Here is an 11,727-nt window from a genome sequence, read left to right as displayed (position 1 = left end):
TAGGATGAATAAAATAAATAAATGTGAAATTACTGGATTATAATCCGTGATGCAGATGTGTGAAAACACATTTTATTTGATTTCATACTAGCAGCTGAATATTATAATTGTATTTAGTTACTCAGACAATTTTAATTGAGCTGCGTACGTAAATTTGAGAGAGAACGAACGAACGATGATGTCTGCTGCGTTAACTCCTGTTTTTACCAAATAGACTTCTAGCAAAGGAAGCCATGGCAGCTTCAAAGATGGACGCGCAAAGCCAGTAATTATTACACAAGAGAAAACGTTAATACCATTTACTGAAGTTAAAATGAATAAAACTGTAGTTGGTTAAATTAATGTTCATTTTTTATTAAAGCTTTGTAATCTATAACCAAGTGTAATATTTTATAGGTAAAGCAGACAAATTATTTTTACAACCACAAGAGAAACTATAAGAGATAATACAGGATTTATTTGTACTGAAAATATGCACAGTGACACAAATTATATGAACTTGTTAAGCACAGAAAAAAAATTGGATCATCTTTCTGCCTAAATTACACATTGTGAAAGTCATTTACTTTACAGCAGTAATGCTGAATGTTACAGATGGATTCCCTGATATCAAGTCAGATAACTAAAACACAAGAAGGATGTTTCCTACTAATTGGATTTAACACAGAGTGTTCATTTATAAGCAAGCTGAGCAGGAGGACAAGAGGCCTGCGGTGGAATAAATTAACGCCGCCTCCACGTAGAGTAGGTCGTTGGGCCACGTTTGGCTCCAGTCGCTGCAATTATTTCAGTTTGCGCAGCGCTTCACACAGTTTCCCCACTTCACCTGAAATGAGAGGAAACAACAAAATGTTGCAAAGGTGTTTCATTTTTTGTACCTATTATTTAGTTCAGTCCCTCAGTTATGTTTTTATCATTGGTTCTAATCCTTTATAATAATGATAACAACCCTCCACATCAGTGGCATCAGCTTAAGATGATCAAAAAAGAAGAGAAGAACGTTGGACGGATGAAGCGGCAGCTTCGTTTGTCCGTGTTGTAACTTCTGTGTAACGGCTGATGTCATATGTGTGACACATACTGCTGATGCTGTCGGCCAGTTTCCTGAGCTGCTGCGTGTTGTCCAGGATCTCGATGCTCTGCGTGTACGGGTTGTAGCGCACTGTGAAGGGCCTTGGGATGGTGGCGGCAAATTTCCTGTGGATAAGCACGTTTGACGCTCATCTCTCTGTAGAAAAACAGAGTGAAAATAGGAGGAAGCCCCGTTTTCATACCTGACTTTCTCTTTGGCGTCTTCGAAGCTGTCGGCCACAAAGTAAACGGGCTGGTACTCCGTGATGGGGTACTTCTGGACGATGGTCTTGTCGGGGTCGAAGGGCAGGAGTTTGGGACTTTCTGTCAGAGAGTACTGAAAGACATGGCCTCTCCTCGTCACAGTTGTGGGCAAACAGGAAGTGCAGTGTGATTGAAGTCTGGGCTTTTGTGTCGATGCGACTCGGCCGCGTGAACATCCTCTGCTGATGTAACTTGTGACCTCCATAGCTGCTCGCTCACCCAGTGAACCACTTTACCCCCCCCCCCGCTGAGCTGGCAGTCCGACTCCCCCAGTGACACATTAAACCCGGCTCTCTGTGAACCACTAACCCAGTGCCTCCCCGCTTCCTGTCATCCCTTACCTGCAGCTCCCCAAACGATGACAGCAAGCCGGCGCCGTAGGCTTTGATCTCTGAGCCCTGCTTACACAGGCCGAACTCCACGGTGAACCAGTACACCTGGAGGTCAGCAGGAGAATTAGTGACCTTACCAAGACGCTTCCAGGACCTGCCGATGGGAACCAGTACTCACTGTAGCAAGTTTCTCAATGTACTCATCAGGGGCCCCGAGGGAGGCCAGGCCAATTTCCTAAACATCAGCATATGAAAGTAAGCAGGACTATAGATGGGAGAACCAGCCCGTGAGAACTGACGCATGTTCTACCTGTGAGAACTGAGCAAAGCTGGGGTCAGCAAACAGAGGAACGTGGCCCAGCAGCTCGTGGCAGATGTCCCTGCAGCGGGAAACACAAATGCCTCCCTCACTTTATGCGGCTCACGTTTGTTTTGTCCCGCGTGCAGGGCGGACACTCACGGCTCAGGCGTGTACGTGGGCTTGGAGCCGTGGCGGATGTACTGCGTGGAATGGAAGACGCGGAAGGCCAGTCCGGCCAGGAAGTCGCGGGACGACAGCAGCCCGGCCACGGGGCGAAGCCGGAAGCCTGTGCACGCTGCGGGGGAGGGAGGGAGGGAGGGAGGGTGAGAGGCCGGGCTTCACGCTGCACACCCGTCATGTGCCGAGGGACCTACACTGCAGGAAGCGGGAGACGTCCTCCAGCTGTGGGATGTTGTCCTGCCTGTAGCCACAGTACTTCTCCAGCAGGGGGAAGACCCGGTTGTGCTCCCGACAGGCGTGGGTCGGGTACAGAGTCTTCAGCTCCTTGAACACCGTGCCCCACGTGGCCTTCTCCTCCTCCGTGTACTCCACCCTGGGGATGATCTGCCCACTGGGACACAGACGCAGGATCAGTGCCTCACTGCTCAAGTACAATCACTCTTTTCCTTCCTGTTAGTATTTCTATTTTAGCTTGGCCCTGGAGCTCTTCATCACTCGGCTCAACCACAGCTACACTATGTAAATGGTTTCCTTTGTGGTCCCTGTGAATGCTCCTCCTCAGCAACACACTCATTCAGACCAGGCTGCTTCGTCGGCCACTAGCTCGCCTTCATTTACTTCTTATTTATTCCTGATTGTTTTCAAACAGAGCGGACGAGAAAAGAGCAGTTACTGTTTGTAGTTGTAGGCGATGTCGGCAAACTCCTTCCTGCGAGCTCTGTACACGGGATCTGTGAAGCCCTACACACACACACACACACATAAAGAAAGGCCTGTTAGATCTCATGATCTGGCCTCTCACGGCTAAATCAAAGAGTGAAAATCCTCCGCTAAGGCCAGACCCTGTGGCCAGCATTATGCACTCCACCTCTAATAAGAGCACGCAAATACATATTCAAATGAAGCCTTTGTAGAGTGTTTTCAGCTCCTGATGAATACATTCTGCTTTAATGGCGGTGGCAAAAGGGAGCAATTATCTATAATTACAGGGGCTCAATTAAAGCAATGACATCAATTTGTGTGTCCAGATAGTTTTCCATTAGAAAGGACGGCGGGAGCGCGGCCTGTCATCTCCACAGCCCTGCCTTTCATAAGGGGCGTGGGTGTGATACACACACACACGCACACACACACACACACACACACACACACACACACACACACACACACACACACACACACACACGCACACAGGATGTAGCAAACAGACAGTGATGGATGAGTCAGTTCCTACTGGGTGATCCGCATCCAGCTCAGAGCCGTAGCTCAGGATCTGGTTGGCGAAGCGGTCCAAGTCCTGGATGTCGTTGGGGAACCATGGCACTGTGGGATAATAACAGTGATTAACACTAAATATAAGGGAAGAATAGGCATGTTGTATAGATAGAAGCACTTAATAGTAATTTATTAGGAGTAAAAATCACAAGATTTGCTGCTTGTTTTATGAAATGTCAAAATATTTTTAGCTCCAGATTAATCAGCACATTTCTTGAGTGATCCACATGAACAGAAAGGAAACTGATGTCATGTGATGTACGCGGCGCTTTGCTTGCGGCATTTTTTTCAGGAACGTGTCAGTTTGACACTCAGCAGGACAGTAATCGAGGGGCATCTGCTCGCTCATGTGGATTTATGACCCTTAAATAACACTGGGGCCAATCATCAATCTACATTTGTGCAGTGTGGTCCAGCCCGAGGCCCCTGAGGACAGCCGAGCTCTGCCAGGCTCCCTTCATAAACAGACTGTCCCCATAAATGTCCACTCATTCACTTGACCCTGACCAGTAGACCACAGTGTCTACACCGAGGCTGAAGGAGGAGCCCTGGTGGCCCTGTCTGTCTGGGCCCGTCGTGACCTTGGCTTGTTCTCCTGCCCTGTGTTCAGCTGAGGCTCACACACAGAGGCGCACTGTTGGTGCCAGGCCTGTTGGTCCCCAGTAGCTAAACTAATGTCATTGTGGAAACAACTAATAGAAGGGGTCTAGATGTGGCCGCTGGGCCATCCGTCTCGTCGGCGGCGCTGGCTGTCCATTACCCAGTCTGGCTTGAGGGTTAACAAGCCACCAGCGCTGTGCTCGCTTGATAAATGGGTCATTTCAGCTGGACTGGTTGGATTTATTTGAATTCACGCGCATCGCTCTGGGGACGGTGATGTTGGAGCATGGGCCTAACGTGAGGTTTACTGAGGTTGGTTATCTAGCGCCACAGTAGTGGGTGCTGTAACATCTGGTGCAGACGGCTCCACAGAAACGTTTGAAATCATTTTAAGACGCCGACAAACATAACTCAGAATTAGCTTCTGATCGTCCACTCGCTAACCTGTGTCCTTCTCCTTGTTGCGCGACAACTCGTGCACGTGGCCACTGATTTGTGTCCGCAGGCTGTTGATGACCTCATCCAGCACCTGGGAGCAGCTGGAGTCCACGCTGATGAAGAACTCGTACTGGTGCTTGTTTATCTGTGAAGGCCGGGACTCGATGTGCGTCAGGTTGATGCCCTTCTCCTGCACAAATAAGCCACACCTAGGTTTTGGCCTTTAGTTGTTTGGATGCTCACCCTCAGATATGTTTTAGGCCATGTTCTGGCGGTTGAAGGCAGAATGTTTCTAATAGCAGTGGTTGCACCTGCCTGCAGCGCTGCCTCGGTTCCACCACTAGAGGGCGGTGTGTAGTTAGTATTTGACCTCAGGTCAGCACTTGAGCTGACTGGGAGTTTGTCAGGATGGACATTACTACTAAATGTTCAGATAAATCACACCTTCAGCTTTTAGGCTTTTTAAATTCCATTCCAGTCATGAAAAGTATATTTCCCACACAACTGACATGTTTTCTTTCATTTTGGGCTGAGGCTCCATCTTTAGGTGGTAATTACCATCAACAATGCTTTTGGTTTGGGTAACTAGTGAGGAGGAGGGAGTGGGAGTTTGTTGCTCTCTGTCTACTATAGGCTAAGTAGATAGGGCGTGAGCAGCAGGGCCTCACATTTTTCTCCCATGTGGATCCTATTTGACATAATGGCTTAAGGGGGACGTGTTGCTGCATCCCTCGGGAGACACATGGAAATGCCCGCGGTCCCAGTTGGCGTGTGAATAAAGAGATGATTGGTTTGTTGTTGCACGTTACGATCTGTACCCTGTCCCAGGATTTACTGCTGCTTTTACATTAAAGAGGAAAAGCAATTTTGAATTGAAAATCTAACTTGATCTATTGTATTCTGCAGTTTACTTCCGATAAGGTGAAGCACAGGGTTTATAAAACCATGTGCCCTCAAACCGTATGTAAAGGACTGGTTTACTGGAGCTGGAACTCATGTCAGTGTTTCTCTGCACACACAGGACTAAAGCATGTGAAGCTGCTGCTCCAGCTTCACATGGCTGGGCCTAAATCCTAAAGCCTGCCGTGTGCAGGGCTCGTTTGTCAGATTTGTGTACCTCTCTGAGCCGTCCCTCCCTGTAAGGCAGGTGACATTTACCCTTCTGTCAGCCCTGACCGAGGAGCGAGGTGAAGGTCAGTCACATGAGGACCACGCTGCTGTGTCACATGGGCTCCAAGTCCCATGGGGATAAACTGCGCGTCCGCTTTGGTGAGCAACTTTTCTCAATGGGAGATCAGGACGAACCCATCATGTGATAGATGCTGCGGTCGCTTGGCTGAACATCAGCACCGCCAGATGTTCATTTTCTGCTGTAAGCTGCAGCTTTAGGTGTTTGAGCCCGGTTACACTGGAGGGCCCTGCTTCATAAAAAGCACGGACGTGCGAGGAAGAGGAGGGTGGGGGTGGAGCGGGGAGGATCAGGGAAACGGCAGCTCATAGGTTCAGGCAGAATCCTGATGTTTGCTGCTGCATTTGGAGAAGCAACATTTGCCACATGGTTGGTATCGATCGTGGTCTGCCCACTGACAGCCCCCCCCCCCCCACAGCTGCCCGGGGATAACTCATCTTTAACCAAAAACATTGAGCCTTATGCAGCGTTTTGCTTGTTATGGGGCTCTTCAGGAGACACGCTTTGTGTTTGGCTCACACAAAGAGCAAAGTTGAACCTTGATAAGACATTGACGCTGAAGGGCAAACAGTGGAAGCTCTGCCAGACAATGTTTACTGCCAGCCTGCATCCAGTCACGTACACACATGCGGTCAATAGAGAATCAAAAACACTGACTTTGTGTTTGGGGGGATTTAAAGTTAGTCAGTGAGGACAGAGGTGGATTTGAACGTAAGCAGAGTTTAGGTTATGCTTTGGTTCGGGTGATGATGAACCCAGACAAATCTGTTCCTCTGTGTGAACATGTACTCATACATGTGTATGAGTTGAGTTTGTGGAACCAGTGGCTTGACTCATGAGATAAGCTCAGTTGGTTTAGGTTCCTTCTGTGAAAGGTCAGAAAGGGACACGACCACCAAAACTAGAATGCAGTAACGATGATGACTGTTAATAAGGATCAACTACAACCTACGGTGCTATCAATTCTTCTATCTATTCTGTTATTCTTAAATTAATCTATCAAATAATTCTGATGCATTTTTAATTTTTGTTTGTGCACTATGAGCTGTCAGTTGTTAATGAGTAACTTGGACTCAGGCCATAGTTACATTGGGTCCATTTAAAGCAGGTTTGTATAGATGAGACATTTACAGGTGATCTAAAGGCTTGTTAGCATAGCTTAGCATAAAGAAACAGCCTCCAGCTCCATCTGAAAGGGAGGAGATCTGTTCAGTGTGTTACCTGTGTGTAAACGCTGTCACTGATGAACACCTTCTTGTCGTGGTCACCTTTAGCCCAAACCAAGCCAGAACATTTCCTTCTCTGTTTGGTTCTTAACGGGGTCTGGTTCACACATGTTTTTAGGTCTTCTTTTATGGTGTGAGATACAGAGCAGATCCACTAATGGTGGTTTGTGTTTGTGTTTGTGCCGCACGTGAGCCCCGAGGATCACTAACAACTAATAAGACATTGAGTCTTAGCGCCGCTCATGACGGTCATGAGCGCAGAGCGTGAAAACATGCTCCTGATCAGGTTCAGCAGGGACATTAGGCCTCTTTGTGAGAGCTGAGTGAGTGGGTGGGGACGACGTGCGTCCACGGTGTCGCTGCAGGAAGACGCGTTACCTCAAAGAGCCTCAGGGCCTTGGCCAGAGCTCCGACCTCCTCCTTCAGAGAGAAGATGCAGGAGATGACTTCTGACTGCTTGTCGGTTTCCTCCTCCAGGTACATGGAGCCGCTTCTCTTCTGTACACACACACACACACACACACACACACACACACACACACACACACAGTTAAGTAGAAAAAGACGCTTGCAGCCATATGTAAAAGAAAGCAGCATGAAAGCTGTTGGAAAGCTGTGACATTTGATCTTAACGCTTGGAGCCTAAACAGCTTGGCAGCGTAGTGACTTTATGCCCCACACACCCGAGGCATATTAACTTGAACCCTGGACGTGTTCTATGTGTGTCTCTCTCTCTCAAAGGTCCAGGTGGATTGTCATTCAGCATTCATTCATGGTATTTGGACCATCACCACATTTTTACAGTACATACGTGGGCCAAAATGTAACATTCAGAGATTTGTCTATTATGATTTTAGCTGCATTATTCCAAATATGTTTGTTTATTTTCAGCAACGTTTAAATCTTATGTCATCAGCCTCTCCGAACACTGCACATATGCAGCCTACACCTGCTGACCCCTCTGTTCTAGACTCCTCTGCTTTGTCTGCTGTTGAACGAGAACATTCCAGCTGTGACTGTCACCTTTGTTGCACTGAGAACACAATTAACACAGACAGGACCTGATATGTGTATGATCCAATTAGTGACCTGTCTGTTTCTCTGAGTTACACTTTTCACTTATTGGGCTGCGTCTGACCCTGAAGCTGTCAGATAAGCAGTCACATCCTTGACTGAGGTATTTAACAGACAGCTTTTGTCAATGTGCTTCTCTCCCTGCAATGATCATTGACTCTCTGCTTTCTTTGTTTTTTGCCTCTACACAAACTGCTTGGATCTGAGAGTGTTGTGCAAAGTGAGCTTTACCCTGGGGCCGGGGTTCTCGGTCTCCGCCTCTGCGCTGTGGTTTCCATTGACTCTCTTGTATGCAGCATCCATCGCGTGGCTCCGCAGGTGAAGCTCTGTGCTGGGGAAGGTCTGGGCTCTGGAGGAATGTGTGTGTGAGCTGCGGCCTTTAAAACCTCCCTGCTTTAACCCCCGGCCCACGTGACACCACACCCCCCTGCATCGGTATGTTGTCACGGGACTGTTGGCAAACACCACATCACATCTGGCTTCGTGTCGTCTGCCCACATATGTGGGTTTAGCTTTCCTGTCTGTTACTGAGCTTGTGCAACCCGGCTGACCTGAACATAGGTGAACTGCAAGGTTGATTCATCTTTAATGAAACATGTTTGGTTGCGACTACACAAACTTCTACTACTTCTATTGTAACTATAATCCCTCATCCTGTGTCCTTTAATCCTAAAGAAAGCACATGTATGTAATTTGTCTAAGAAGATTATTACAAACACATTGGGACATTGATATATTACACATGAATCAAAGAGACTGTCTAAAAGACTGTCTTGATGGAATTGACTAGTGCAAAAATGCACAGAAGCACCACTCTCATTTTGACAGAGGCTCATAAGGCGCCTCTTTGTTTCTTGTTAGTAATTTGTGGCTCCTCATGCTCCTCAGCGGACGAGAGCTCCCCGCTGAGTCATTTACAGTACTGTCATTAATAGAGTTGGAGACAACTCCTCGGGGCCTCAGTCTCATCCTCACACTCATGATCAGTCAGGCACGAGAGAGCGCTCTGTGAGAGACGCAGCAGCTGTCCTCACTTTACATATCTGAGGATGGTGACGCAGAAACAGGACAGAAAAGCTGCTTCGGTACAGTGAAGTTACACAAGGTTGGAGACGAAGGATTTGCTTTAAAGGATGCGTCATGTGACCCAGTGTGTGCATGAGCACGTTCGTTGGTGTGTTTCATGTGACGCGGGTGTGTGTAGAGCTCCGTGGAGACTTAGCACAAAGCTAAGTAACTGATCCTCATTAGTGTGAGCTTGGCTCAGATGAGGCGATGCTACCTTTCTGTTTTCTCAATAAAAACAGGTTCTGAAGTATCTACATGACAGCAACTGGAATCCTGTCTCTCATTCATGATCCACGATGACCCTTAACCCCTGGGAGGGAACCAACAGTCATGTTTAGAGATGAGCATCGGTCACTTGAGAGATTCCTAATTGTGCTTTCATGAGCTGTCGTCCACAAATAGACCAGTTGACGGACACGTCGTGAGCGTCGTCCGCATGTGCACCGTCCACAGGGGCGTTAAAGGATCCACTTCAGCTTTTACTGCAGCTTTGTGGAGGCTCTTTTCTGCAGCAAGAGAGAGAATGGGGGAGGAGGAGGAGGAAAAGAGTGCAGGCAGACAAAAGAGAAGGGAACTTTGGGGCTTTGAGCGGTGCAGTTGTAAAGGGGAGTGAATGAGAGCGGAGGCCGTGCGGCCAGACACATGGGCCGTTCTCACTCGGCATAATGGAGGCCTTTCTCTGGCTCTTAACCCCCTTGTCGCATGCTGGGAGCAGGCAGCCGTGCGCCTGCCGCTCACAGCGGACGCGCTCAAACACCTTCACCCGCTGGATAATTGAATTTTACACCCAGCAGAAGCACGGCCTTCCACTGGTCGCCCACCGCACGTGGAGCTGACAGGAACGCTCCCATGATTGTGTAGTGTAGTCAGAGCCAGGCCTGGCATCAGAAAGATGAGATCCATGGTGCTGTGGAGCTCAGAGCCAGACAGGGTCTGAGTGTTCAGCCGCTTGGCCCCGAATGACTGATATTCATGGACCTCAAATCAATGTGTCTTGTGGGCATCATAGTAGAAAACCTGAGCAGGTTGTAAGACTTGACTGTTCTTAATCTTTGGGGCCCAGTAGCTGTTCTGCCATTGTTTGATCACAGTTTCCTACACAACATGTGATCAAGGTGTAGATTGGATCAATGTGTTCTGATGAGTGTATTCCACAACCTCCCTTACTTTCCTTCTGGTGGCTTTTCACCCTCAGGCAGATGATTTCAGCAGAAAACTAACCTGGTCCAGCCTGGACCCGTGGACGCGGTCGCTGGGTCAACTCCAGAGGCCGCGATCACAAGTTTAGACGTTTAGACTTCATTAAGTCAAAGCTGTTGACGTTGACCATAATGGAACAAACAAACAGAGCGTCTGTCTCTGTTTTTGTCCTGTAATCTGTCCTCAGGTCTGTGTTACCGGCAGAACGCTCACCCTCCTATTGGTGCAGCAGGCGTCAGTGAGGCCTCTGCGAGTGATCAACATTCATGCGGCCCGCCACACAAAACCTGGTGAGCGACACGAGCACACACAGGAAGGCCGTCAGTCTGCGGCTGCTAATCACACCTGAGTTTGACGGGGCGTTTCCTCCCTGGAGACAAGTGTCTTTAGGACGAGTGCTTGACATCGTGTCTGCTCTTATGAACTAGAGACCACTTTGAATAAGCTCATATAGGAATTACTGAGTGGAGCTAACGGCTGAAAAGAGGCTAATTTCAAAAAGCAGCTCAAGGCCGGATGTTCAGCGTGCTGTAGACAGCGTCTCCCATCAAAGGCCGACTTATTTCAATCTGCCCTGCAGCTTGTGGCACAAACATTCTGTTAAAGTAGGAACCTCATGGTGTCATTAGAGTTACTGCAAATGTTGTCACAGGCACTTTCAATCCTAGTGAGGTATGTGACTTATTTATAGCTTTCACAAATATTCTATATAAAATGCATAAATAGTGAGGAGAGGCTTGGACTGGACTTTGAGCAGATTTAGTGTCTTGCTGATGAACGTTTCTGTCCTTGTGTTGTAATGGAAGGCAACGCCTCTGTTCCCACCAGCAGAGGGCAACATTCACCAACTTACCTCTCTGCCATCATTCCCCCCCATCCTCCCGTCCCGCTCCTCTCCGTCCCCATCGACAGCCCCTCCCATCGGAGACCAGAAGCTCTCCGGACCCCCCCCCCCCACCCATCGTTGCCCTGGAGACGGCTCAGACGAGCAGGTGATGCATTGACAGGGAGCAGATGGTTCCCTGTGGAGGTAAGCATGGCTGAACAATGCTTCCATATTCATCATAAACTCTTGCTAACTCTCTGCGTCTCCCTCCTCCTTCAGCGACAAGCGCACACATAACTTCAAAGTTGAATGGCTCCCGCTTTCACGACACACGCTGGTATTTGAGCGTGCTGCCTTTTTCCGGGCCGCTAATTGAAACCGCCGCCGGGCCGATGAGTCTGTGAGGGCGGCGGGGCGCGCGCGGCTGAGCGAGGTGATGATGTTGTGACAGGCTATTGTCGAAGGGCTGGTGACGAACAGCAGCTCCTGCATTCAGGAGAGCTGCTTCGGCCGCGCGTCCGACGGGAGACGAGTAAAGAGTTTCCCTGCACTTGTCTCCTGCAGGTGTTTTCAGGCTTTTCGCCGCAGTAACTCAGTCCTCCAAAGAAGCCTCTGTCTCCCCTGGAGATAAAGTACAGACACCCCACTCTCCCTGTCCCTTTTCTTTCAGCTAACTCTGAATA

General features: G+C 48.6%; 2 protein-coding genes across 2 annotated transcripts in view; one reads left to right on the top strand and one right to left on the bottom strand.

Annotated features, from left to right (window-relative positions):
• Positions 1–333: 333 nt before the first annotated feature.
• On the bottom strand, positions 334–8,339 carry pah (phenylalanine hydroxylase). Its single transcript, XM_029161205.3, has 13 exons — positions 8,182–8,339; positions 7,255–7,374; positions 4,468–4,651; positions 3,383–3,471; positions 2,822–2,889; positions 2,343–2,539; positions 2,128–2,263; positions 1,978–2,047; positions 1,846–1,902; positions 1,677–1,772; positions 1,275–1,408; positions 1,082–1,197; positions 334–826 (listed from the first exon to the last, which is right to left on the bottom strand). The coding sequence occupies exons 1-13, from the start codon at positions 8,251–8,253 to the stop codon at positions 783–785; spliced, it is 1,383 nt and encodes a 460-aa protein (XP_029017038.1). The 5' UTR covers positions 8,254–8,339; the 3' UTR covers positions 334–782.
• Positions 8,253–11,727, top strand: part of LOC114861695 (uncharacterized) — a 37,458-nt gene continuing 33,983 nt past the window's right edge. Inside the window, exons 1-3 of the mRNA XM_055512132.1 lie at positions 8,253–8,385; positions 10,406–10,508; positions 11,025–11,248. The gene's annotated coding sequence lies outside the window, so the exon portion shown is untranslated. The remainder of the gene's footprint in view (positions 8,386–10,405; positions 10,509–11,024; positions 11,249–11,727) is intronic.

Source organism: Betta splendens, chromosome 9 (assembly GCF_900634795.4).
Source record: "Betta splendens chromosome 9, fBetSpl5.4, whole genome shotgun sequence".
Lineage (NCBI taxonomy): Eukaryota > Metazoa > Chordata > Actinopteri > Anabantiformes > Osphronemidae > Betta > Betta splendens.
Note: the sequence above shows the minus strand (reverse complement) of the source record. Positions and strands in the feature narration are given on the sequence as shown.

What these genes read in the sequence shown, in the direction of transcription:
- pah (XM_029161205.3), bottom strand. Translation starts at nt 8,253, where the DNA reads ATGGATGCTGCATACAAGAGAGTCAATGGAAACCACAGCGCAGAGGCG. An exon ending in CAACAAGGAGAAGGACACAG is followed by an intron (nt 3,472 to 4,467) that starts GTTAGCGAGTGG and finishes ATTATCCCACAG; the next exon opens with TGCCATGGTTCCCCAACGAC. An exon ending in CGTCTCCCGCTTCCTGCAGT is followed by an intron (nt 2,264 to 2,342) that starts GTAGGTCCCTCG and finishes CCTCCCCCGCAG; the next exon opens with CGTGCACAGGCTTCCGGCTT.